We start from the raw sequence: 27105 nt of genomic DNA, 5'->3' as shown, positions 1-27105 counted from the left end.
TAATAATTCATAACTTTAAAACCTTTCAATATTGCATTTTAGTTTTTACTTAAAAGCGGTTCAACGCAAAATTGAGGACAACAACCTGCATGTACTTGTTTACCAACCCGTAGAGTTGTTAAACATGTTATATAATCATTTGCAAGGTTTTGTTAATTTGAAAAAGGCTTTTCTAATATGTTTTATTCGTAAATTTTAAGTTTTAAGTTTTACTACGAGATTTTAAAGCTTTTCTCCGTTCCGTGCTTGATTGAACTTGCTCTCATTCACTTGATTGGTCACGTGATCAGACCGGCCAATAGAAAAGCGTTGTAGATAAGGCCGATAGAGCAGCTGTCGCCATGATCTTTAAAATTATATCATTACGGAATTGAGTTAATTTAGCCTAATTTAACATGTTTTTTTAATGCTTAGGCTTAGTAGAATATAGTTGGCTGTATAAATATGTGATATAGATGTTCTAAAAGTGCTTTGGATTTATCATTAGCTTGGATTTTACTTGGAGTATTCGAAAAAAAAACAATTTTACGGTTTCTTAAATAAGCATGTGTAGACAGTCGTTGAAATGTTGTCTACGACATAATTAAGCTTTATAATTCGCAATGAGTACTTCTAATTCAGTAGCAAACGGGGCACGTTTGGATGACTGTCATTCAACTGTGTTTTCATTGGTAAGTTGAAAGATAATTTTGTTCCTCAAATTTTCAAGTTTAAATTTTGTCTGATTGTAACCTGTTTTTGTGTATTCACTTTTTGTTTTTCTTTACTCTGACATTATTATTGTCAGAAGTTTGTATGTTAAAATGAATGCAATTCAGACAATTATAAACTTAAATTTTTTAAAAATAAAAAAAAAATTTTCGTCACAAGTTGTTACAGTTTTAAATGAGAGTGGTACAATTGTAAATCTAACTCGAAAACCTAAATTAACAAGCTAGTTATTAATCTGAGTGCTTTAATAAACATTATGTATACATATTAACAAAAAGCATTGGATTATAATTTTACATAAATACATAAATTAACAAAGTTAAATATATAATATGAATAAAACGGCCAATTATTAAATTTTATAACAAAATTAAGTTTAAAAACTTTGTAAAGATTTTGAACAATTCAAGAAATAGCTTTATAAATCTGCATTTAAAATGTAAGTGGGAACAATAAAATTGTTGTTTGAACTGCATTTCAAAGTCACAAGTTTTTTGCGTGCGATTAATGTGTAAGGACAATACAATGTTTATTTAAAGGGGTTACACATTAACAGTGGACCTATTTAATTATTTATAGATTTTTTTATCATTGTAACTCTAATCTTTGTTTTAAAGAGGATATTAATATTGTTATTTAGATTTTGCTTGTGTTAGTTTTAGAAATTAAAACACAATGTTTTTTTGTTGGAAAATATACAAAATTTTTGGACGGTAAATTTTGGCAGTTTAAAAATCATTTTATTATAAAGGATGGATTTTACAAATTTAGAAATCCCCAAAAACTGGTTATCAAAAATTTTTTAATTTTCATTTTCGTTTTTTTTAATTCAAGAAACAATTGATAGGAAAGTTGTCCTTTAAAAACAAAATGTAAATGCATTGAAAATCAACACATAAACAATGGCTAAGCTCAGGAAATTATGACATAGAACACACTAGTAACTATTTCTATATCTAATGAGTAATCACAATTTTTTAGTATTATATATAGTTAGGCAGTGACAATGCCATTTTATAGTACAAACGCCATGTGTAAAAACTATAGCATCTTTTGAACCATAAATTGGGTAAAATTTGGCTTTATAATTTTTTTAGGGTCGCCCAAAAAAATTTTTAAAATTTAAAAAAATGTTTTTCAATTTTTTTTTTACAAAACTCTTTCTAAGTATTCTGAATATATAGGTTTTTGTAACTATTTGGCATTTTGTGATAAGTAATTAATAATTTTAATGATTGATTGGTTCCAGTTTTTGTAAAACCAATTATATTTCTTATCGCAATTCAATATTTCTGAAAGTTGAGAAATGTTAATTACATTTTTAAAATACTATTTTTATTATAAATTGTATAGCCTACTTACTATATTGTGTATAAATTTACCAATTTTATGACTTAAAAAGTTTAAATTAATATAACAATTTGAGAATTATTAAATTTCACTGTAAATTTTAAGAGCTTTTGCCCCATTAACTTTAAAACTAATAAAAAATATTTGTTTAACGACAGATTACAACTTATAATATACATTACTATAAAAGTACTGTATATATACATATATTAATTTCTAAAATGATTTAAAAATAAAAAAATTGTTGTTTTTAGGCTGATCTTAGTGGAATAAAATGGTGCCGATTTGCTTCTATGTCTGCTGGGCTGGGATTGTCAGATGACCCCGTTTTATCGGGGTTCACTAAATGTCTGGCAAACGATATTCTTGCAGTGTGGCGCCGGGCACCGAAGAAAAGCTCTTCAGTTCCTCTTAACAGCTCAAACCCACAAGTAAAACATATTTTTAAATGTCATTTTATTTAAATCGTTGTTTTTTATAGGGTTTATAACTACCACACTTTACATATAGGCTATACTATTTATAAAACTAACCACAATCTGTACTTTGTACTTTTCATTTAAAGGACACGTATGATAAAGAATTGTGGATTTTTTGGTGGGGGGACGAACCTCATGTTGATGAAATATCACAACACAAAGGATTAAAAGGTAAACTAAACACAAAAAATTATGCGTAAAGTCAGTAAATACTATTAACCTCTTATTTAAGAATGCTGTAAATTGGTAGTAGTGGGAATCAAACCCAGAACCTCATGTAGTGACACCCGATGCCTTTTTTTCACACACTAAAACCAGTTTTGAACTATATTTTATTTTTTAGATGAATTGAGGGGGAGTTGGGACGAAGGGTTAACTTATGAATGTAGGACTTTGCTGTTTAAAGCAATTCATAATCTAGTAGAAAGGTGAAGTATTACCAAAATTTGTTACTCATATTTCATAAAAAATGGCTATTAGAAAAAAAATAGTTGATAGCCTGCACTACGGCCAGATTTTATTTGTCGAAATAGGGTTACAACTTTTAACTAATATTTGCATGCAATAATTTACTCCCATACCACAAACGGCCATTTTTTTTTATTTTGAAGGCTATAAATTAGACATAAATCTATATCAGCCACTAAGCTTTATTTTATTTAGATTGTGTGTGTTTTTTTTGCTTCACATACAAACTTATGTTTTTTATTTTAGATGCCTTTTAAATGAGAATTTTGTGAGACTTGGAAATTGGTTTGTTAAACCGTACAGTAAAGAATATGATGAAGACATATGGTAAGTTAATAGTTAAGGTAATTTTAGAGCTAAGCTAAAATAAGCTTAGTACATAACTGCAATTTTGCAAGGCAATATACCTTCTTAATTTTGTATGTTATTTTTGTAATGTGGTCTATACAGAATTTTTTTAATTTGTTAATTGGTAAAAAAACTTTTTTACTTTTAATATATATATATATATACAACTTGTTAAATTTAATATTTATATGACTAAACGTATATGTGATATACTTTAAGTTGAACACTATAATTGATAAATTATTATACTTTTCAAGTGTTATCAGCCTAACATGGCTTTATACCATAAAAATTTATTAATAAACATGATATAAAATAACTGATCTGACTGGCATTAAAGCATATTTTGTCTGTGATATGTGAATGATTAATTAGTATAATAGATTTGTTTTTTGTTCATTTCCTGGCGTATGTAGTAAATGGAATAAAAAATAGTTTTACAAATGTGATTATTTCAAAACTATTACTATATATATACACTATTTATATATTACAAAATTTGTTAGTAAAATAGCATATGTGAAATCATTTTTCTATATCATTGTTATTTATTTGAGCAAATTTTATATTTTGGCTATACAAGTATGTAGATACTTATATGTATATTTTTAAAAAACTATTATAATAAAAATTTGGTAGTAAAATCAATTTTATTAAACCAGTTATTATCAGATTTAAAAAAAAGCTAATATACTTTGTTTTAGTTTAGCATTAATGTATTTAAATATTAACTATAAGGCCCTAACACACATACATTTTGATATTCTTTTTTGTATGTGTACTATGTAATATAATAGCTGGGAGAGCTTATAAATATTTAATAGCATGTCGTTGAAAATAAAATAACTTTTACTTTCCGAAGGTTGTTTTTTAAGAATTTAATCCATTTTTTAGGGTTCTAAACCAAATTTAAATAACATTTGTTTATCAAATGTAAAAAGTTAAATCAAAATTTTAACTTTGATTTTTTTCCTTTAAATATGCTTTTAATTTTTGTTTTGTATTATTGTAATATACTTTTAGTCTTTTATAAGCTACTATACAATGTATATACAGTCTATGGTTGTTTTTTAATGATTAAATATACCATAGGGAATATAGAGTGGTGTCTAGAATGTAATTTATACAATATGCTTAAAAACAAATCATTAGTATATACTCCTAGTTCATTTTAATACTAACTGATAATTGCGATAACAGTTTTTGTTATTTTGTCAAAAAAATTATGTTAAGATAACTAACTTGAACAGTATGGAATAATATATATGGTAAAAAGTATGTGTTTAATGTAATATAGCCTACTAAAATAAATTTGCTAAATATTCTGATTTATTTTTTAGAAGTAAAATTTGTAATTTTTGACTTGAATTTTAATTTTCTAAACAATCTGTTAAAAGATGTATTACAATTGTATTAGATAAATTTATTTTTCAAAATAATACCGGTTAAATTTTGTGCTAAATTCATTTTTAGTTTTGTTTTATTTTGAAAACGAAAATCGTGTTTTGAAACTATAAATTTGAACCTAACACTACCTAGTATATTATAACATGCATAAGCCATTCAGGAAGTAATAGAAAGAAGGAAAGGCTTAATAGTAACCTTTGCAGTACATAAAACCCTTCTTTAAACACTTTGCTTTTGTATTTGACTGTGCAGGTTTTTATTTGTGTCTGAAAAATCTATAAAAGATTTTAAAATTTTTGCATTTAAAATTGTACTTATCTATTATAAATATTTTTAAATGGTCATAATTTAAAGTTTTTAAAAAAGTTTTACCATACATACCTTATCATTATTATTATTATTATTATAATAGTCGGGATTATTTCGTACTTAAGCATACATGTAACATCCAATATTTACATTTCATATGCTTAAAATTTAATGGTATAAGTTGTGCTAACTTAAACATAAATATTAGCATGAACCTTATGATTTATATAGCCTATTTAACAATATTTTATCATTTATTTAATGATACTAAATTGTTTTTTTAAGTAAGAATGATATTGTTTTGGGGAGTTAAATATTATTGTTTCAAAAGGTTCGGTTATCATGTTGTTTAAAATGTAGGTAATATGATATTATTATTATTTTAAAACACTGCTAATAGTTTGTTTTTTTAATCCTATATGTCTTAAAGGGTAGTACTTAAGTTTAAAAGCAGAACTAACGATGTAATATAAACATAGGTGTTAAAATTCAACAAAAATTGGACAGCATTAATTTTTATATTAAAGCTATTTTATATTAATAAAAAACTTAATAATGTTTTTCAAAATTTAAATTACGATTTGTCAATATAATATTACCGGTTTGAAACCTTAAAAAAATGAACAAGGTCGCCTAAAAAAATGTTCATTCTTGTAAAGCGTTGTTGCATAAGACTACCAATAATATATGTGAACAATCCTGCTTAGCATTTAACTATCAAAGCGTAACGTCTGCTCGCTTTTATATTATGCTGTTTAGTAAAGACTCTTTGATGGCAAGTACTGTTATTTGATGTATATACTTGGCGTTTTTTGTACTTGTTCTAAAAACTGTATGTGTGTGTTTTTTTAAGATTTTTAACTTTTTTTAATAAATAATAATTTTGTTGTTTTAGGTTTTTATAATTTATTTTTATTTATACATTAACATAGAAAATACTAATAAATTTCATATTAATATACACTATATAACACATTAACTTTGGTTTTAACTAGCTCAATTTAAGTGTAATAGCCATGTTGTAAAATACGTTGTAAAAGTGGTTTAGGTGGTTTATATATATTAGCACGTTTATATCAAAAGTACATAAAGCCCTTGTATAGAAAAGTTAAGTTTTTTTTTGAAATCTTTTTTAAATGAATTAAAAATAAACGACTATATTAAAAATATTGTTAAAAAAAAATTTTTTTTTAATATACTAATTTTTTTTGTAAATAAATGTTTGAGTTTTAAATATTTTTTAGAGTTTTATGTATTTTTAGCACCCCCTAATTTTTTGTAAAAGGCGCCTATGCTTAAGTTTACGATGTTATCTTATATTTCGGTCGCACTTTTCAAATGGTAATTTATGTGTGCCGATTTAAATGTAATATAATAATATACTAACCTCAGTTTAATACATCTATATCTTACACCTTTAATTTATACAAAAAAACAGAAATTTTTATAAAAATGTGATAATTAAAATATATATACGTATTTTATTAAAATATTAGTTAAATTTTGTGTCTCAAATATACGTCTCTCGTTATTATTGGGTTACGTATTATATGATTAATAACCGTTTGCCGACCAATTGCGTTGCAAATACTCGATCTTGGTCGTGAAAGAGTCGCGGTTTGGTTTTACTATAATCACGTATTTGAAAACGTTTTTAAATCCAGCTAATTACAACGTTTTTGCTATGAATGCTTTTGCTTGTTTTCCATTTCCTGTGAAAGATATTTTTACTTAAAACTAAGGCTTAGGAAATATTTATTTTTTGTGATTTTTTTTTTGGTTAATATTTTTGTGATTTTTTTTGGTTATGTTTTGTAACTTAAAAATTTTTATATATTTATTAAAAATACTTTAAAAAATTTGTTGATTAAATATTAAAAATATGTTTAGAGTAAACGTATGCATTTATAAATTTAAAAAAGCTTATAAAATAGCTTACGATATTAAAGTTTTAAAAAATCTTTTAAAAAAATAAAAATTTTACTTTATTATAGATTTATTATCTTTTTTTGTTTATATAAATTTAAATAGGTAATTTTTTCTTTTAATATATTGCCTATATTACTGTTATTATTAATTAAAAACAAAGCCATACGTTTATTAGAAATGTTCTTTTATACTTACAATAGAAAACGATACTGTAGTTTCGATTTATTGTATTTCATTCATACTGTGTTTTCAAAATATTATAATCAGTTATATATACTATAGTACGCTTATTAAATATTTTTAATTAATAAAACAAAATGGTAACGTTAAAAACATTAAATTTAAATTTAAATATAAATATAAATAATCAGTGTCTGTTTTCTTAATATCACTATTAAAAAAACATACAAACTTTTTTTTTTTAAATAAAAAATAAAATTTTTAAATAAAATAAATTAAAAAATGGTAAAAGTTTTTAGTTCAAGAATTACTACTTAAAATTAACCATAATTTTTAATACACATTTTTTTACCTAATTTGCAAAGTTAAGTGAGGTACCAATTTAACTCTTAATACACAGGGTAACATAATACCCCAAAAAGGATATTATATTTTATGGGTCCTGGTTGAGGTTTTGGGTAATTTGTTTTTCTTTAGAAACTAGTAGTTGTATAAAATAAATATATGGGCCGTTTTAACGATTTTACAAAAAATATTTTTTTAATTATTATTTATACATTTTAAATGATATATTTTTAATTTATTTATATTTTTTACATTTTTTAAGATGCTTCTATCAAAAAACGATATTTTAATTTATGTTATCTTAAAAATGGTAAAATTGTAAAAAATATTATTTAATTTTTGTGGTAGTTATAAAACAGATTTAAAAGATAAGATAAAATATATATATACATTTTTAATCAATCAATTGTATATATATTTAGGTTATATAATACCCTAAATTAAATCAAATTTTTACGTAATTTTTAAAGTAAAAAACTTAATCTAACCTTTTAAATTTTAAAGCCATTATCAGAATATGTGGTTGCCTTTTTATTATATTGAATAAACATTTTTTATTGGACTTTTTTGCGCCTCGAATTAGATATGAAATACGGTGTGTAGTATTGCCCTCAGGCTATAAGTTACGAAACGGTATAAAGCATAGGCGTGTGGTTGTAAAAAATTATGGAGTGCTCATTTTTTGTATTTAAAATGTGTTAGTATATAAAAACGGGTTTTAAAAATTTGTAAACATGTAAAAATTTGTGAATTTATACTTTTTTTCTAAATGCTGAATTACTAATTTTTAATTTCACAAATAAAATATGAAAATAAACTTGATTGAAAACTACATAAAATAGTGAAAAAAAAAAATTTTAAACCAAAAAAAAAAAAATTAAAAATTAATTTTTAAAATTTTTATGCGTTCCCAAATTTTGTTGCCACTGCTTCTAGTTAGTGTGTGTATAAACTAGCAATTGGTGCACGCTACAGTGCTCTCTTCTGTTATTTCAACGCTGTTATATCTATAGTGTGTTAAAACTAGATGTTGTATATTGATTTTGTACATAACTGTTATCGCTACTACTTACTTATACAGCCGCCGAAATTGACCTAATACAATGTATCTCTTATTGAAAAAGTTTTTTACTTATGTTTTTATGCAAAATAATTTCAACAATATAAATTTAATTTTATGATTTAAAAAATGCCATATTTACTACATTTTTACACATGGTTTTATTACATGACATAGTTATTACATTTTTACACATTGTTTTTAACAGGACATAGTTATTATATTTTTACACATGGTTTTTAACATGACATAGTTATTACATTTTTACACATGGTTTATAACATGACATAGTTATTACATTTTTACACATGGTTTTAAACATGACATAGTTACTACATTTTTACACATGGTTTATAACATGACATAGTTATTACATTTTTACACATGGTTTTTAACATGACATATTTATTACGTTTTTACACATGGTTTATAATATATCATGACATGGTTTTTAAATTTAACCAAATATATTTATTTTTTTTTAAATAAATATGTTTTTAAATGGTTTTTATTATATTTATATAAAACATTTTTTACAATAATATAGATTGTTTACTAAATAGTTTTAATTTACTAAAATGGGCTTTTTTTATTGTCATGTCAGTTTATAACTGATTTATGGTCCTATTTACTACTGGTATAGGTTAATTGATGTTTTGTTTTAGCAACTATTATCTTATTTTGTATATATTGTAATCTAAACTCTGTTATATTAAGTTTAAAAAACAAAGGGTACTGTGTTTGATTCCCACTGCTTGCATGTCATTTTGTTTTTTTAAAAGCAAATTTAAACTGGGTCGGGGTAACAAATGTTACTTTATGTTTAGATTGTAAAGTCGACTTTTCCATATTTACAATATATAAATATGAAAGTAGAATAAAATATTATCTAATATTAAATACGCATTTAATTTGGTTTTTAAGATAAATTTTTTTTGGAAAGTTATTAACATATCTTAATGTGTTATAACTATAGCCAAATTTTTACTATATTACATAGTTTAGTAAATTTTTACCCAATTTTGGATATTTAAATTAAAATTATCAAAATTTAGAAAGAATTTAGAAATTTACACAATTTTAAATTTTTTCTATAGCTTAAAAAATACCATAGAATTTAATAAACATTGTGAATTACGTATTTTCATTTTCCAAAATTCCCTTAACAAGGCATTTATAATAATATCAAAAATATTAACTTTCTATTTTAGCTCTGTTTGAATCATGGTAATTTTAAAACGTGATACTTTGGTATAAGATATATTATGAGTCATTTTAACATTAAAACATCATATTTAATGTTTATATAAATGTAAAAATAGTATAATATAGTAAAAAATATATTTTGTATTTTTTTAAATACGGTTTATAAATTTTTAGATTAAAATTTTTTTGTAATATTTTAATAAAAAAAATTTAACTTTTTTTAAGATTTTTTTATATTTTTTATCTAATTTGTTTTATATCATGAAGAAATATTGTTTATATATTTAAAATATGTCCTTTTTAGCCTATTAAAATATATATAAAGCATATGTTTTTATTTAAAAAAAAAACTGACAATGTTTTTTAAAAATTTATTTTAGTGCGTTATTTAACATAGGCAAATAAAATTTATTGTCATTTTTATTTACTGTGGAACAGTGATATTTGTAATTATATCGGGGATTTTATTAGTTATATTTTGTGTTGTAATCTTTTTCGTGATGCAATGTCTTTGACTTAACTTACGGTCTTGTTTTTAATTAAAAATTAAAATAAATTAGATATCTATTTATTTATATTTTTAGTATAAATTTTGATTAAGAATCTGATATTATAGTATAACATTTTTATTTAATTTTGTATTTTATGTAATTTAATTTATGTATAACTTATTTAAACATATATTGGGTAAAAAAGTTACATTTTTGGTATTATTTAGTTTTTAGTCATTTTTTTTGTATATTTCTTTTTCTTCGATGTGGGAAAGTCGAATGTGCGACCTAAACATAGAGTAACATCAGTTACCCGGACCCAGTCTCGAGTTGCCTGTGCCAGTTTGGGATATGATAGATTAGAATTGCCCAGTAATTATGCTGTTAATTAAGTGCTGGCTCAGCAGGAGTTTATACTGTTTATAGCGCTTTACTCAAGGGCGCTACAGCATGAGATCAGTGGGGATTGAACCCACGACCTCATAGTGTTGTAGCAAGTGTTCTTACCACTACACCACATTGCCGGTCATTATTATTTTATCTGTTCTGAAATTGATTTTGTATTCCTTCAAAGTAAAGGACTTAAATTTATTTTGAATAACCTATTTTGTAAAATTGTTTTATTGTTACGTATTTTAATTAAACAACATTTTATTTTGATAATTAATTGGTCACATATACGTCATTACATTTGAATTTGTTTTTGACCTAGTATTCAATAAAAACTAAACTTTTAAAGCTTAATTGTTAGTTTCTCAAACAGGAAATTGGGCAACCTTTTTTATCATGTGCTTATAATATTGTAATAAAATAATTTCAACATGGTATCTTAAAGTTTTAGATTATTTAAATGGAATATATGTTTATATTACTTGGGATTTATGTTTTGTTTTGCTATTTATTGGAATTTTTAATAATTTTGTGTTTGTAAAAAATGGGAATATTAATTTAGATTGCTTTTTGTCTCAAAATACTTTTTATAATCTATTTTTTAACTTGATTTAAATTATTTTTTTAATTTTTTTAATTTTTTTATTTTTTTTTTTAGTGACCGGTTTTCTTTCTCATTTTCCTTCTTCTTGCATGGGGAGAGTTCAGTTTGTACAACAGTGGAAGTTGCTAAACATCAATCTCTTGAACGACTTACTTATCAACATTTACAAACTGTTAGAACTGGCACAACACAAAATACTGGCAAGCTATTTAAAGTTTTTTTATAATTTATTTTTTTTTGTAAATAATGACGTTAAAAAAGCAGTTTTTTAGTTTTTTTGAGGTCTTTGGTTTGATACCCAATAAAAGTAACTCGATAAAAAGATTAAGGGTTTAATTCTTGCTAAAAGTAACTACTTTATATGGTCTTAGGTTTAATTTCTACTAAAAGTAACTGCATTTAGGTCTTAGGTTTGATTCCCACTAAAAATAACCAATTTAGAAGGTCTTAGGTTTGATTCCCACTAAAAGCAAATAATTTAGAAGGTCTTAGGTTTGATTCCCACTAAAAGCAAATAATTTAGAAGGTCTTAGGTTTGATTCCCACTAAAAGCAAATAATTTAAAAGGTTTTAGGTTTGATTCCCACTAAAAGCAAATAATTTAGAAGGTCTTAGGTTTGATTCCCACTAAAAGCAAATAATTTAGAAGGTCTTAGGTTTGATTCCCACTAAAAGCAAATCATTTAGAAGGTCTTAGGTTTGAATCCCACTAAAAGCAAATAATTTAGAAGGTCTTAGGTTTGATTCCCACTAAAAGCAAATAATTTAGAAAGTCTTAGGTTTGATTCCCACTAAAAGCAAATAATTTAGAAGGTCTTAGGTTTGATTCCCACTAAAAGCAAATAATTTAGAAGATCTTAGGTTTGATTCCCACTAAAAGCAAATAATTTAGAAGGTCTTAGGTTTGATTCCCACTAAAAGCAAATAATTTAGAAAGTCTTAGGTTTGGTTCCCACTAAAAGCAAATAATTTAGAAGGTCTTAGGTTTGATTCCCACTAAAAGCAAATAATTTAGAAGGTCTTAGGTTTGATTCCCACTAAAAGCAAATAATTTAGAAAGTCTTAGGTTTGATTCCCACTAAAAGCAAATAATTTAGAAGGTCTTAGGTTTGATTCCCACTAAAAGCAAATAATTTAGAAAGTCTTAGGTTTGATTCCCACTAAAAACAAATAATTTAGAAGGTCTTAGGTTTGATTCCCACTAAAAGCAAATAATTTAAAAGGTCTTAGGTTTGATTCCCACTAAAAGCAAATAATTTAGAAGGTCTTAGGTTTGATTCCCACTAAAAGCAAATAATTTAGAAGGTCTTAGGTTTGATTCCCACTAAAAGCAAATAATTTAGAAGGTCTTAGGTTTGATTCCCACTAAAAGCAAATAATTTAGAAGGTCTTAGGTTTGATTCCCACTAAAAGCAAATAATTTAGAAGGTCTTAGGTTTGATTCCCACTAAAAGCAAATAATTTAGAAGGTCTTAGGTTTGATTCCCACTAAAAGCAAATAATTTAGAAGGTCTTAGGTTTGATTTCCACTATAAGTAACCCTTTTATAGGATTGTATTTTTTTTTTGACTATAATAATTTTAAATATTAAATTTTTTTAGTTATTCTTGCACCATATGGGTTGGAGGCAAAATTAACCGGAGATTCAGTAAGGTCTCCTCATGATCCAACTGTAAAGAAATTACTGGAGGAGTGGAGACCTTTTTATCCTCTTGGATGTTGCGAAGACTATATGATGGTAAAAACGATTTTGTTTTTTTCAAAATTTTTAGGGAATTTTTATTTTAAATTTTTTCCTCCCCTTGTTAGGATGAAAATGACGAAGATGTTGAGGAGCAGATTCCGGTTCCCGCTGTCATAGAAATAATTATTGGTAAATTATTTTTCTAAATAAAAATTTTTTTTAAAAAAACTTTTTTTTGGAAAAAATTTTAAATTTATTTTTATTTTGAAATTTTTATTTAATTTGTTTTTTAGGTGGGGCTCATATGAATTACCCCTCACACTTCGTGCTTACCCCAGTTGGGGTTAAGAATGAGGGGAAGTTTAATACTCCCCAAATACCTTCATCTCCAGCTAAACAAAATTCTACAACCCAAATGCACCAAGAAAAAGGTAAAAAATTTTTTTTTTAATTTTTTTTTAAATGTTGAAAACTTTTTTATGTAAAATAATTTTTTTTAGGCAAACAGTCGTTTTCGTCAGGCAGGTACAGTTTAGGTGATGCTCGGACACCAACGGCCGCTTCTATTGTAGACGGACCACTGTCAGTTGCCAGTCAGACGGGTCCACAGTCGGTCAATTCAACCCTAAATAATTCACCTGCACGATCCCTAAATTATGCAAGATCTACTTGTAAGTTTAACTAAAGGCCTTGGGTTCAATTCCCACTGTCAGCATTGGAAGTTTTTTTAAATTATTTTATTTTTTTCTAGCTGTAACAAGTAACAGTACTGTCAGTCTCCCAACAGACAGCCAACGGACGAATGTATTACCGACTGCATGTCTATCATCGTCTTTAGTCGACCGAGTGAGAATCGAGAGCCAACTCACCTCTTCTCCTTCTTCTTCAAATGATCTTCCCCCAACATCCGTATCAAGGTAAAAAATGACATCTTTTTTTAGAAAACTTAAAAAAAAAAATTTGGAAATACTTTTTTATAAATATTTTTTTTTTTTTTTAATTTTTATATTTTTACTTTTTAGTTCTCATATTGACATCAAAATGGAACCTCCGGATCAAATAAATTCAACACAAAACCAAAATAAACCAATCTGGAAGTTCAAAGATTCTTTTAAAGGAGTCAGGTAAAATAAATCAAATTTTATTAAATTTTTCACTTTATCCTCGATGTGGAAAGGTCGACTTCACGACCTAAACATAGAGTAACATTTGTTACCCCAACCCAGTTTCAAGTTGACTCTGGCAGTTTTAGTAACTATATATGTTAATATTTAATCTGCTGAATGGTTTTGACTTAGCAGGAGCACATACTGTTTGTTGTGTCTTTGATAAAGGTACTAAAACATAAAAGCAGTGGGGATTGAACTCAGGACATCATGTAGTGAAGCCAAGTGTTCTAACCGTTAGCAGCATAACCATAGAGTAACAATTGTTACCACTTTCAGTAAAAATTTGACTTTTCTAGCCTAATATATATATTTTTTTTTCCAAAATTAAGAATCTGACTTAACAGACTTAATTGATTTCTTTAGGAATGATTGCATGACATTAAACAGTCAGGATATCAACTACAACATTAAACTAGAAAACAACGGCTACCCAATTAAACTTGAAAAACAACAAAAATCCAACAACAACAACTCAACTCCGACTGCATTTCATCGGAGGATTACCGAGAACTCAACCGAGCGTAACTCGGACACAGTGTTGCCAAATTACAATCAAACGTTGCCGCAAATACGAACACCAGCGTTTCCAAATGAAAATCAGACGGAAAATGTCGATTTCGATCCACATTCAGATCAGAATTTTGTAAATTTAAAAACTAACGCGACTCAGTTTTTGCAAAACAGCGTTTCCGATAAATTCAAAGTCCCAGGGTTGTCAAATATTTTACCTGATGATGTTAACGAGTCAAAACCATTTGTATCACTCGGGAATAATAATAACAATGGCCAACAATGGCAAAACAATCATTTATTACAACAAAACAATAACTTTGAGCAATGTGTTGAGAATAACGGAAATATTGTAATTGAAGATTTAGAAGTTAGAAGAACGGTAAGAAAATGACAATTTTTATTTCTAAATTTTGTGTTAGTTTGTACATTAATTTAATCCTAATGTAAAAAGATTAAATTTACAGCCTAAACATAGAGTAACATTTGTTACACTAGCCCAGTCTTGAGTTGACTTTGCAAGTTTCGTATATTGTTGATTATAGTTGCCTGATCATTTTCCGTTAGTTTTTGTGCTCATAAGAAGTAATTCTTTTTCTCAAACATGAGTTGACAGGGTCGTTATTACTTATCAGCAGTGGTAATCGAACCCAGACCCTTATGTAGTGATGTCGAGTATCTTGACCTTTGCAATTTCAAAATTTTTAAACTTTTTTAACTATTACACTTCTACAGGTTGGTGAATATAAATCTTACAAACTACCCAAAAAAATGGAGATACCACTTATTAGTAGACCTTCTTTGAAACGAGATAATTTAGAAAGATGTTTTAAACCTACTAGATCAACCGTTGATTCTTTGTTACAATACCAAAGGTATTTTAAATCATTTTTTTAATATTTTAATATTGCTAACTTTAAAAAAAAAAAAAAAAAAATATGCTCACAGTAGGGATTAAACTTAAGACCCAAGCTTCTATATTTTTAATTATTTAGTTTTTTAAGGTATAGTTTTTTATACTTTTTTTAAATATTTTTTTAGTTTAACCTCAAAAAGATTAAAAGTAGAAATGACGGAAAACTTAACCGAAAATATAAAATTTGAACAAAATCCGCAATTAAACCAACTCGAAAATAATAACCTGAACCCACAACATGTTACCTTTGGTAAGAATTTAAACTTTAATTATAAAATAAAAAAAATATTTGATTTAAAATTTCACAAAAAAAAAATTAAAATTTTTTTTTAATTTTAAAATTTTGGTAAACACTTTTAGGTCCCTCCAAACCCCACCTAGCAGGCATGAGGGTACCGAATGACCCCTACGACTTTGACGATGATGTCGAAGACTCAATCACCCAAAATACTTTTACTAATCTCTCCGAAATTAGCCTCAAACCTGGTTCGCAGTCGTTGCAGACGTCTGGATGGCCGACTTCGAATCCTTCGTGGTCTACTGTCTCGATTAATAACAACAACGACAATAATTATAACCCTTCTGTGAAATCTGTGAGTTTTTGTAAAATTGTTTCTTATTTTATTAAAAAAGTAAAAAAGTGTCATCCAAGTTATCTTAAGCTGAGGCCATGGGTTTGATTTCCACCGTTCTGTGTATTTACTTTTGTTGTAAATTATCACAAAATGTTATTTTATTAATATTTTTTAGTTCGTTTTAATATGATTTTTAAAAGTTGGTTTAATTTTTTAGGAAATTGGTCGTAATGTTTTGGAAGCCCTGCTAAAGTCACCAATAAGATCAGGTTAAAAATAATCTTTTAATATAAAATAACTTTGAAATTTTTGTAAAAAATTTTTCAGAATTTTTTTATTATTCTGTAATAAGAAAAATAATTTTTTTTTTTTATTTTTTTTTATTTTTTTTAGAATTTTTTTATTATTCTGTAATAACAAAAAAAAAATAAGAGTACAAAAAAATAATTTTTTTTTCTTTTTTTTTAAAAATTTTCTGATTTATGAGTAGGTACAACAACAATTTCTCCCTTCCCAGGAAATCTTTCATCAAAATCTATCAAAAAGTCATCAGATTTAGAGGTACATGTAGTGTGATAATGCTTAAAATATATAAATAACGGAGCTTAGTGTAATAAATATATATGTTTTAGTCTAATTTATAGGCCTACAAAATAAATAAAACTGTCGTATGTGGTGCACTGTTAAATTATTGAGGACAAATATTAAATGAGAGTGAGAGAAATGAGAGAAAAAAATTGATTTAAAATTCCGACTTTTTTCAGTTTTCGATGGATGATCTTACCGAGGAGTTATTTGCTGACGAGGACAACACAGGAGGAGCTCCCACTCCTCCAGATGATGTCGGAGACAGAAAACATCTTCCTCCGAGCAACACCAACAACGTTGTTGTATCAGGTTTGTTGTTGTTAGCTTTTTTATCGTTTTTTTTTTATTTTTCTAAAACCAAAATTCTTTTCAGACTTGCAATGCATCCTTCCAACACCTCCTTCCAATGAATCATTCTCTCCTGAGGGGAAATCCCACACAAATCTTACCCACTTACCCCAACATGTAGTTGAACCAGACCTGATGCAACTTCATAGCATCGAGTCGGCCTACAAACACACTCTAGGAGGCGACAGAGGGGATTCTACCATTCAAAAACAACTCGAGTTTTCGTTGCAACGTGGTATTGCAAGCGAATCAACAAAACAATGTCGCACGACAAATCTGTCGATTTTCCCGATTCCGTCGATCTATAAGCCGTTAAACATGAAGTACTTGTACTCTGCGGATAATTCAAATTACGAACTACCTCACAATTCTATAACATATACCCCCTCATGGATGGTAAAAAGTTTTTGCTAAAATATTAATTTACTGATTTGTTTTGATTAAGGTGTTATATTTGTTGATACATTTATAGGCTGCCATGGGAATCTAACTCAGGACTTTATGTTGTAATTTCCAGAGCTTAGTCATTGACTTACGACTGCTTAATTTTAAATAAATTAAAATTATTAGTTTTTAGTTGAAAATTCTGTTTTTCATTTTGTTTTTCGCTCAGTAAATTGACGAACTATCAAAAAACAGTTTTTTTAAGGTACATTTACAGACTGCAATGGGAATCAAACCCAGGGCCTCACGTTGTGATATGCAGTGCCTTGTGACTCTACAACTTTTGCCTAAATTAAAGTTTAGATTCTTTTATTCTAAAAAACTTATTTTTTTATTCAAAAATTTTAATTTTTAGCTTCCTCCTGTAATGCCAGCATCTGAACCTTATATTATCCAAGATCAATCATCAGACTTCCTGAACTTTCAACCTGTGACCCCTGCGACTCCTGGGGTCAGTATCAGTGTAACCCCTGGCACCCCTAACCGCTCATCATCAATCCGAACCCCCGCCTCAACACAACCCCTTCACTCCCCTGCAACATTTTCAGTGCCAACACCCAGAACCCCTCGAACTCCGGGAAGAGGTGGGATTCAAAGTGTTGACCCCCTAGAGTCACCCGCTTCATCGTTACAAACCCCGAACTCCCACTTTGGGGGTAACCGGAGCTTGTGCGTGGACCGTAACGGCAATGCTGCAATTTGGATGACACTTTTGTTGTCGGACTCGGTTTTGAATTTATTTCGGGATCGATCTTTTGATCAGTGTGCGTTGTGTGTTTGTAACATGAATATCAACGGAGACGATGTCGAAATGGGGTATTTACCCAACGTCACAGCTGAGCCCCAGTACAGATGCAGTTGTGGTTTCAGGTGGGTGAAGATTTATCTAAATTTTGGGGTAAAAATTTAAAAAAAAATTGGAGGTAAAAATTTTAAAACATTTTTAGGGGTCAAATTCAAAAAAAAAATTGGGCGTAAAAATTTAAAAAATTAATTTTTAAAACATTTTTTTGCAAAAGTTTTTAACATTTTTGTAAACTTTTTTTAGTGCTGTTCGTAATCGTATGGCCTCCGTAGGAACTGGTTTATTCCTTGAAGATGAACTAGAAATAGTCGGCCCCAAATTTGAAGATGTTATTATGAGGTCATTGAGACCTAATTATAAAAAAGATGCACCAAAAATTGGAAATAAATTGCAACTGGCTGTTAAAGAAACTACAACAGGTAAAAAAGTTAATGTTTTAGAAATATGTATAAAATAAAACTGGCAGCGTGGTGTAGTGGTCGGAACACTCGGCTTTACTACATAAGGTCTTGGGTTTAATCCCCACTGCTTTTATGCTGTAGCGCCCTTGAGTAAGGCGCTATAAACGATATGAACTCCTGCTGAGCCAGCGCTTAATCAGCAGTTTAATTATCGGGCTATATTATCCCAAACTGGCAAAGGCAACTTAAGACTGGGTTGGGTAACTAAGGTTACTTTATGTTTAAGTTGTGAAGTCAACCTTTCTACATCGAGGATAAAAAAATAAGGAAAAAAAATTTGATTCTTAACTAGGATTTTATATAAATTTAAATTTCAAAAACTTTCAAAAACTTTTTTATTTTTTAGATGGTCTCCAAGATGTGTTGAAACTAGCAATGTCATGTTGTGCAACTCCTTTTCATTTTAATGTTTATAATCGAAGAGAAATTAGCGATAAAATGCAACAAAATAATACTGGCTGTGATAACATCATTGTTAAAAGAGGTAATAATATAAAAATTAAAAAATTACAAGATTCATTCAAGCAGTGGGAATTGAACCTATGACCTCATGTAGTTATGCCTACTGTTTTTAAAACTGCATGATTTATTTAAAAAAGTTTAAATTTTTTTTAGTTTAAGTAAAAAGTTAAAAGTAGAAAAATTTAAAAAAGAAAAAATACAAAATTTGAAAAATCACAACATGGAAGCAGTGGGAATCAAACCTATGACCTTATGTAGTAATGCCTAGTTTTTTTTGTCACTACATACATCAATTAAAAAATATATTTTAAATTTTTGTTTTAATAAAATTTAAATTTATAAAAAAAAACTTTAATTTTTAGACCAATGTGAAGCCTTTGCCCAAGCACTTAGTGTCAGCCTTTCATCTGTGGAGAACTCTGGCAAAATTGACCCCGATTCGCTTCTAAATCCTATTCACCCTTGGAAAGAATCTGAACGTAAATATCTTAACTTATTTAAATTATATTTTAAATAAAAAAAAAAAAAAATTTTCAAATTATTTTTTTCGAATATTTTAATAATTTCTTACCACTAGGTGATGTGCTGTCCTGTGCGAGCTCACTTGATGTCTATCGCCTTCTAGTGTCGCTAAAACCTGTCCTCCAGGATGCGATCCAAAGACGAGATATGTCAAGGTCTTACAAGATGACTCAGCATGTTAAAGGACCGCTTACTTGGCGAGAATTCTGTAAAGAAACGGGAAAAAGTAAAAATTTTGAGGATAAAGTCAAATTTTTGCAATAAAAAACTATTTTTTTAAATTTGAGGTAAAAATGTAACTTTTTGTGTCACAGACCACGAGCCGCAACCAATACCCTCGTTCTTAGTCGGCTACGACCAGGACCGCATGTCGGTGTCACCACAGGCGCTCAAATATTGGGAGAAATTGATGTTGTTACCATATTCTCAACAACGAGATGTTGCTTATGTTGTTGTGTGTCCAGATGGTGATAATATCATGGCTGCTACTAAATTGTTTTTCAAAGAACTGAGTTCGTTGTATGAGGTAACTAAATATATTTTTTATTTAAGTTTAATTAATAAATAGAAGAAGCATGTTTATACCAACCTTTGGTATATATATATATATATATTTATACATTCGTGATAAATTGATAAATCTCTAAAAAAACTACTAGCTATTAGTTGATAGCCTGCCCTATGGTTGGCATTATAATTGTCGTAATATTGTTTAACTCTTAACTAACAATTGCCAGTGATAATTTACCAGTGCACCACAAATGGCAGTTTTATTTATTTTGTAGGCTTATATATATATTTGACATACACATCGAGCTACATTATGCATATATATTTATCTTTGGTAGATTATTATTTTTTCTAAATTGCGATAATTATTGTACAATGTTCATAATAACTTTTACGGTTGTAATTATTTTTTTAATTAATTTTACAAATTTTTTTGCATGGAATCTATTCAATAATAATATAATATGTTTCAAATTTAGTATTTTAAAAATTTAGTTATTTTTTTGTTTTTATTTATTAAAATTTTTATTTTTTTTCATAAGGCCTGTAGGTTGGGACGATTAAAACCAATAAATCGAGTTTTAAAAGAAAACGGAATTTTAAAAATATCAAAGAATTCTTCACAAAAATTAGCAAATTTACCGCTAGACCCTGCATTTGAACAATACCTGAATTCAGGTAAATTATTTAGAATTTTAATTTAATTAAACAATTTTAAAAAAATTTAATTTTTTTAAACTCTAAAATTTGTAATTTTTTGCAGCTAATTTAAGTAAAAACAACGGCAAAAATGCAGAAGTCGAAAATTTGATTCTTTATGCACAAACCTGTTTGCATAGCTTAGGTAAAAAAAATCTTTATTTTTTAATATTAGTTCTACTTTACCATTTTTTTTACACATTTTTTTATCCTCAATGTGGGAAGAGGTTGATTTCACGACCTAAACATAGAGTAACATTTGTTACCCCAACCCAGACTTGAGTTGCCTTTAGCAGTTTGGGATATTATTAAATATAATTACCCAATAATTAAGCTTAATTAAGTGTTGTTAATTAAATACAAAATGTCTATTTTTACTTAATTTTCAAATTAATATTTTTTTAAAATTCATTATTTTCCCCTTTTTAGCTCCTTTGTTAAAAGCCGAGGAAAGTCTAGAACTCAACTCATTACATGTTCGTGAAAACAGGTCAAGAGGTCAATATCAGGGCACAAACCCGTCGACCCCCAGCGGGAGAAACACCCCTTTCTCACAGCTGGGGTCACGACCTCAATCCACAGGTTCAGGGGGTCAAATGATGGGACAAAATTTTCAATCCAACTCAAATAATAAGTAAGTTAATTTTAACTTTGAAAAAAAAAATTAAAATTAATGAAAATATTTTTTCCTTTTTTGCAGTACCAAAGAAAATGCCCGTAATTTGTACCCTCCCCCCTATAATGCACAGACAGCGTCGACTATAGTGGTATACATAATTGACCCATTTAACGGAACATTATCACACGGTTTATGGAAAAGTTTTATTTTGCTGCAAAATTCGTTGCCGAAACCTATAAGAGACCATGTAGTGTTACAGGTAATTAAAAAAAAACTAGTCAATCGCTAGCCCTACAGCCGGCATTTTAAATGTCATAATATGGTCACAACTCTAAACTAATATTTGCCTTTGATAATTTACCGATGCATCACAAATGGCATTTTGAGTGATTTTCTGGCATATAAATTGCACAACAGCAATATATATGTATATAAAATTATCGTCTACTAAAATTGGTAAAATGGCTCGGACTACGAGCCAAAAGGTTTTGGGTTTAAGCCGCACCAACGCCACACTATTCACTCTTAAGCCCAGTGTTTATGGATAGCTCAAACTTGTCCTAATTGCACACCCCTATCCCCCCCTAAAAATATATATACATAGAATTGGTAAAATAAAAATTAAATTCTACAAAATAATTTTTTTTAGATAATTCCGATTGAGAATGTGGTCCAAGCCTCGTCAACGAACAAGCAAGAATCGTTTGTCCAATTTATCAGAGGGCTCTCATTTAACACGTACGCACAATGTAGACGTAACCTACCTTATGAGGTTAACATCAGGTCCATGACATGTTTCGGTCCCTCTGCTTGCGATCGAAAAATGATAAAAAATGTAGAACGGGTAAAAATATTTTAGTTTTCGTTTTTGATAAAAATTATTTAAAATTTTTTTTTTTTTTTTCCGACTTTTTTAAATTTTTTTATTTTTTAAATTTTTTTAAATTTTTTTTCAGAACAAAGAAGTCTCCAGTCTCTACTCACCTCCTTACATTCTTTCCGCTCCCAGGAATCAGACTCTTGACACATTTAAGAACCAGAGTGAAGCTGATAACTGCAACGTGCTCTTCGTTACGTATTGTCTGTCACATGACCAGAAATTTTTGCTGGCAAGTGCCACAGACCAGTGTGGTGAAATTCTAGAGACATGTTGTATCAATATAGAAGTCCCAATAAGGTGAATTTAAATATTTATTTGTAAAAATAGTTTTTTTTTTCCGAAACTTTATTTAATTTAAAAAAATTATCGGAAATAAAATATTAAAAATTCCAAATTTTTTTTTAAAATTTATTTTTAGGAGGTTATCGGTTAAACGAAAACACCGCGTTTCTGTTCGGAGCACAGCGATCGGAAAATTATGGCGGTTCTGCATCAACGCAACCACTAGGGTGTCCACTGAACCATGGAGAATTGTCCTCGGAAAGTTGGGAAGGCTGAGTCATGGCGAAATAAGAGGTAAAAATGACGAGTCATCCATTTTTGAAAAAATATTGTGTTTTTTTTATTAAAATATTTTTTTATATTTTTAAATTTTTTTTTTTTTAGATTGGGCAAAATATTTGAATCGTAAAAGTTTGCTGACCAGCGGAAAAGTATCTCAATGTTCACAATGTAGATTACAACAGAACAACGAGAATTCCTCGCTTATTATAAGTGCTTGTTTAACATCTCTAGAACCTGATGCTGCTATCATGCTAATGCCTGGTAAGAAACGAATTTAAATTTTTGAGATAAATTAAAAAAATAAATTTAATTTTACAACAAAATTTCGAAATACATAAATTTTTATAAAAAAAACTTTTTTTACTTTTTTTTTAGATATTGTTCAACAAACTACTTTTGGTCGCTCAAGTGCAGCAGTGAGTCAGTCGTCCCAATTAAAAACACCGGGTGATGTCAGCGTAACCCACATTTACGTTTACCCCACCTCAGCCATGGCTCAACTCCCCGCTCCAAATTATCCAGCAGGGGGCGAAGAAGAGCTCAACTTAGGGACCACTGACACAGGTAAAAAAAATTAAAATAAAATTAAACAAAAAAAAATAAAAAATTTTTTTTTTCTAATATTTAAATTTTTTTTAGATGGTTTGCTTCCTCCTGACATCCTTAATTTCGAAGAGGATGCGATCCTGATGGAGATTACGGGATTGGGAGGACTCATGAACCCAACTTCTCCTGTGAACAATTCTCATTCTTTTAACAACATTGACGATGACATCATCAAGGTATGACATCACGGGTCGAATTTCAAGGAGTCAAATTTAAAAAAATTTTAAAAAGTTTAAAAATATTTTCAGTTAAAATTTCTCAAAAAAAATATTTAAATTGTTTATCCTCTAACCAGCCATCCACGACCGATCGCTCGCTGTCGACAGAAGGGGGTGAGGATGCCTCGTTGTCCCAGCAACCTCTCGCACTCGGCTACCTAGTCTCTACTGCCCCCCCTGGCCCTTTACCCCAGTGGTTTTGGGCAACTTGTCCCCAAGCGCAAAATCGTTGTCCGGTGTTTTTGAGGTCTGCACTTCACATACAAAGTAAGTGGTTTATTTATTTATTTTTAATTTGGAAATAGTGTAATGTTGTGACGTGTTTAAGCTATCTGTAAGTGATGGACTCAAGGGCAAATAGTGTGGCATTGGTGCAGCCTGAACTTTATAATTTTTGACTCATAATCTGATGCCATGACCACTACCACACCACCGAACTTAAACATAGAGATAGGTGGATACAAATATATATGTATGTCCAATTTTTAGGCCTTTAAAATAAATAAAACTGCTGTTTGTGGTGCATAGGGTAAATTATTGCAGGCAAATATTAGTTGAGAGTTGCAATCATAATATGACAATTAATATGCTAAACGTAGGGCATATATAGGGACATCTTGTGATATTAAATATATTTTTGTATTGAATTCATGAAAAGTCACTTTTTATAATATATTTATATTTTGTAGCATCAATAACGGATAGTGGAAGTAGACTGGGAAAAAATGAACACCCACTAGATTCAAGTAAAACTGCTGTTGTGCTTAGGTAATTAATGCTTTTATTATTATTTTATTTAAAAAATATTTTAAATCAAATAATACATATTTTTTTTTTGATAGATTTCTTTTATTAGATTTTTTTTAATTTTAGCAAAATTATTTTTTTCTTATTTTTTTTAACATTTAGTTACTAATGAATTTGCTAATTTTTTTAAATTTTTCATAGATTTGTTCTTGAAAATTACAATGCATTGTCCTGGCTCACTAGAGACCCAGTTTCTAAAGACAGAACTTCCTGTTTGCCCGTACATTGCTTATCATTAATGCAACTTTATAAAACCATACAAAATATTTTATGAAATTCCATAAAATGAGTTTAAAGCACTTAGATTGGTTAAGAAATCGTGTTTATTTTATGGTTTCAATGCAGCACTTGGGTTTAAATATAAGGGAAAAAATGTATTATTAGTTAGTTTAAAATAAAATGGTAGAAAAATTTTTTTTTTTTGAGGTAAAATTTGGGATTTTTTTTACTTAGATTTTTTTGGTCCGATTCAAAATATTAAAAAATGTACACCTAAAATCCATATTTAAATAATATACAAATTAACAGTATTAATATTAATTTTACTTTAAGATAATATTAATTTTACAGATTTTGAAAAAATTTAACATAATTTGCACAAACAAAATCTAATTATAATAAAAAAAAGGTGTCCCTGTAATAATTAAAATCTTAATTTCTGCCAATTTTAAATTCTTGTATTGTACAAATATCCAAAATCTAATTAATATTATTTTTGCTTTTTTTTAATAATTATTTATAATAATTTAAAAAGAGAGAATTCAGCATTTTTGAACTAGTTAACAAAATGTGAAGGTGTTGATTTTTATTTCTATTTAAATTTAATTTATTTGCTTTAATTTAATGAAATATAACAGAAACTCACTTATTAAAGTCAATTAATTCTTTAATCTTTATGAAAATATTTTTTTTTGATTTTGTTTGAAATTTTTTACAAAAAAAAATTTTTTTGGGTGATTTAAAAAAAATTTAAAATTTCGTCAAAAAATTTATTTTTTTTCATTTGGCTCTTTGCTGCTACAAGTGCTAAAAAATTGCTCTCGAACTGTGCAATACCAAAATCCTAATCCCAGAAAATAAAATCAAACATTTAATTTTTTTCAACTCTATAAAAAAGTGTTTTTTTTGGTTGTAACGATTGCTTTAATGTTGCATTTTGCATATTTTTTTTACTGCAAAACAACCCTTTTTCTTATTAAACTCATCCTTTTTATAATAATTTCTTTTTTTTGCTCTTTTTTAAAGATGGTATTAATTATTTAAACTGTTAGTTATTTTTGTACCGCCGTGTAAGCGACGCGGATATTTTTTGAAACGCCGTGTAACAAAACTGCCTAATTTGTAAAGCGTATTTTTCTCGCAAATGCGATATGTACAATAAGAAAAAAATCATTTATATTGTATAAAGATGAATAAAATCAAATAATTCACGTTTTTTTGTCGAATTTTTCGCGAATTTGTTATTTTTGCGCCGTTTTTTACCCGTTTTCGTGCGATTTTTTTTACGCCCAGAAGTTAAAGAGATGTTTTTGTATGTTGCTATAAGAGTTGACCCTTAAAAAACGACTTTTTGTTAGAAAATACATTTTTAAATCGCTCTACAAACGTTTGGGGAAGCTCTGTTTTTTCCAGGGTTGCCAAACAATTACCCTCATTTTTCCCAGGGTTGCCAGATAATTTGAGATGCATTGTATTTTTTCTATCAACGTTTTAGTACTTTTCCATACTGTTTCATTTTTTCGTATTTTTTCTTTTTTTTTGGTGATTTATGAATTGATTCTCTTTTTTGTATATAGTGACGTCACATCTCTCGCTTTTTTTTTCGTTAAATAATAAACAAACTTGTCTTTTACGAAAACAAAATTTTTGATTTTTTTAAAGCTATTTAAAATATTTTAGATCGTTAGAAATTAAGAAATCAGTTTTAAAATGTCCTTGCCTGGTATTAAACCTAGGACCTTATGTTGTAATTGATGCTTGTGTATAAACTAAAGCCTTATGTCACAAATTAAGGCAAAAAATACAACATTTAAATTAATTAAACAAAACTAGATCAGAAAAATTAAAACTAAAAAAAAAAGATTTGATTTGTCTTGAATTTGCGGTTAAAAAATCCTAGATTTTATAAATGAACTAGGGTTTTAATTTAAACAAAATATTATTTTGGATATTAAAAAATTATGTATTCAATCTAAAAATGTTGTGGCAATAACTATTAAACATTTTTACATTTTTTTAAATGACAAAAAATCGATAATTTAAACAGTAACGTGTACCTTAATATTATTTGGTCACTTTCACATTCCATGACGTCATCCACTTGAACAACCTCTTGACGTCATCAATATAAACGTTTTCTGTAAATCGGAATTACATTTTAAAAATACTCTTTTATACAATAATAATTTTTATATAGTAACAAAAACATTAAACTTTAATTT

At 27.7% G+C, this 27105-nt stretch overlaps 1 protein-coding gene across 1 annotated transcript; it reads left to right on the top strand.

Annotated features, from left to right (window-relative positions):
* The first annotated feature begins 398 nt into the window (after positions 1-398).
* Positions 399-26515, top strand: LOC145752064 (mediator of RNA polymerase II transcription subunit 13-like). The gene is made up of 39 exons (XM_082568261.1): positions 399-671; positions 2316-2492; positions 2627-2711; positions 2884-2968; positions 3255-3335; positions 11332-11477; positions 12879-13015; positions 13087-13150; positions 13255-13392; positions 13462-13632; positions 13713-13878; positions 13984-14085; positions 14494-15022; positions 15376-15515; positions 15682-15806; positions 15917-16149; positions 16349-16400; positions 16622-16692; positions 16896-17028; positions 17093-17463; positions 17867-18381; positions 18560-18735; positions 19124-19261; positions 19602-19718; positions 19817-19987; positions 20076-20287; positions 20814-20949; positions 21035-21115; positions 21400-21604; positions 21671-21848; positions 22239-22433; positions 22546-22766; positions 22888-23045; positions 23136-23294; positions 23409-23597; positions 23673-23815; positions 23935-24124; positions 24547-24625; positions 24806-26515. The coding sequence occupies exons 1-39, from the start codon at positions 603-605 to the stop codon at positions 24936-24938; spliced, it is 6471 nt and encodes a 2156-aa protein (XP_082424387.1). The 5' UTR covers positions 399-602; the 3' UTR covers positions 24939-26515.
* Positions 26516-27105: the final 590 nt, after the last annotated feature.

Source organism: Corella eumyota, chromosome 5, assembly GCF_963082875.1.
Source record: "Corella eumyota chromosome 5, kaCorEumy4.1, whole genome shotgun sequence".
Lineage (NCBI taxonomy): Eukaryota > Metazoa > Chordata > Ascidiacea > Phlebobranchia > Corellidae > Corella > Corella eumyota.
The sequence above is the reverse complement of the archived record's forward strand: the minus strand, read 5'-3'. Positions and strand labels throughout refer to the sequence as shown.

Excerpts from the sequence above, each read along its gene's own strand:
- LOC145752064 (XM_082568261.1), top strand. The coding sequence starts at position 603 with ATGAGTACTTCTAATTCAGTAGCAAACGGGGCACGTTTGGATGACTGT. Across the intron at positions 19,719-19,816 it reads CCCTTGGAAAGAATCTGAAC|GTGATGTGCTGTCCTGTGCG; the intron begins GTAAATATCTTA and ends TCTTACCACTAG. Across the intron at positions 23,816-23,934 it reads TTGACGATGACATCATCAAG|CCATCCACGACCGATCGCTC; the intron begins GTATGACATCAC and ends TCCTCTAACCAG.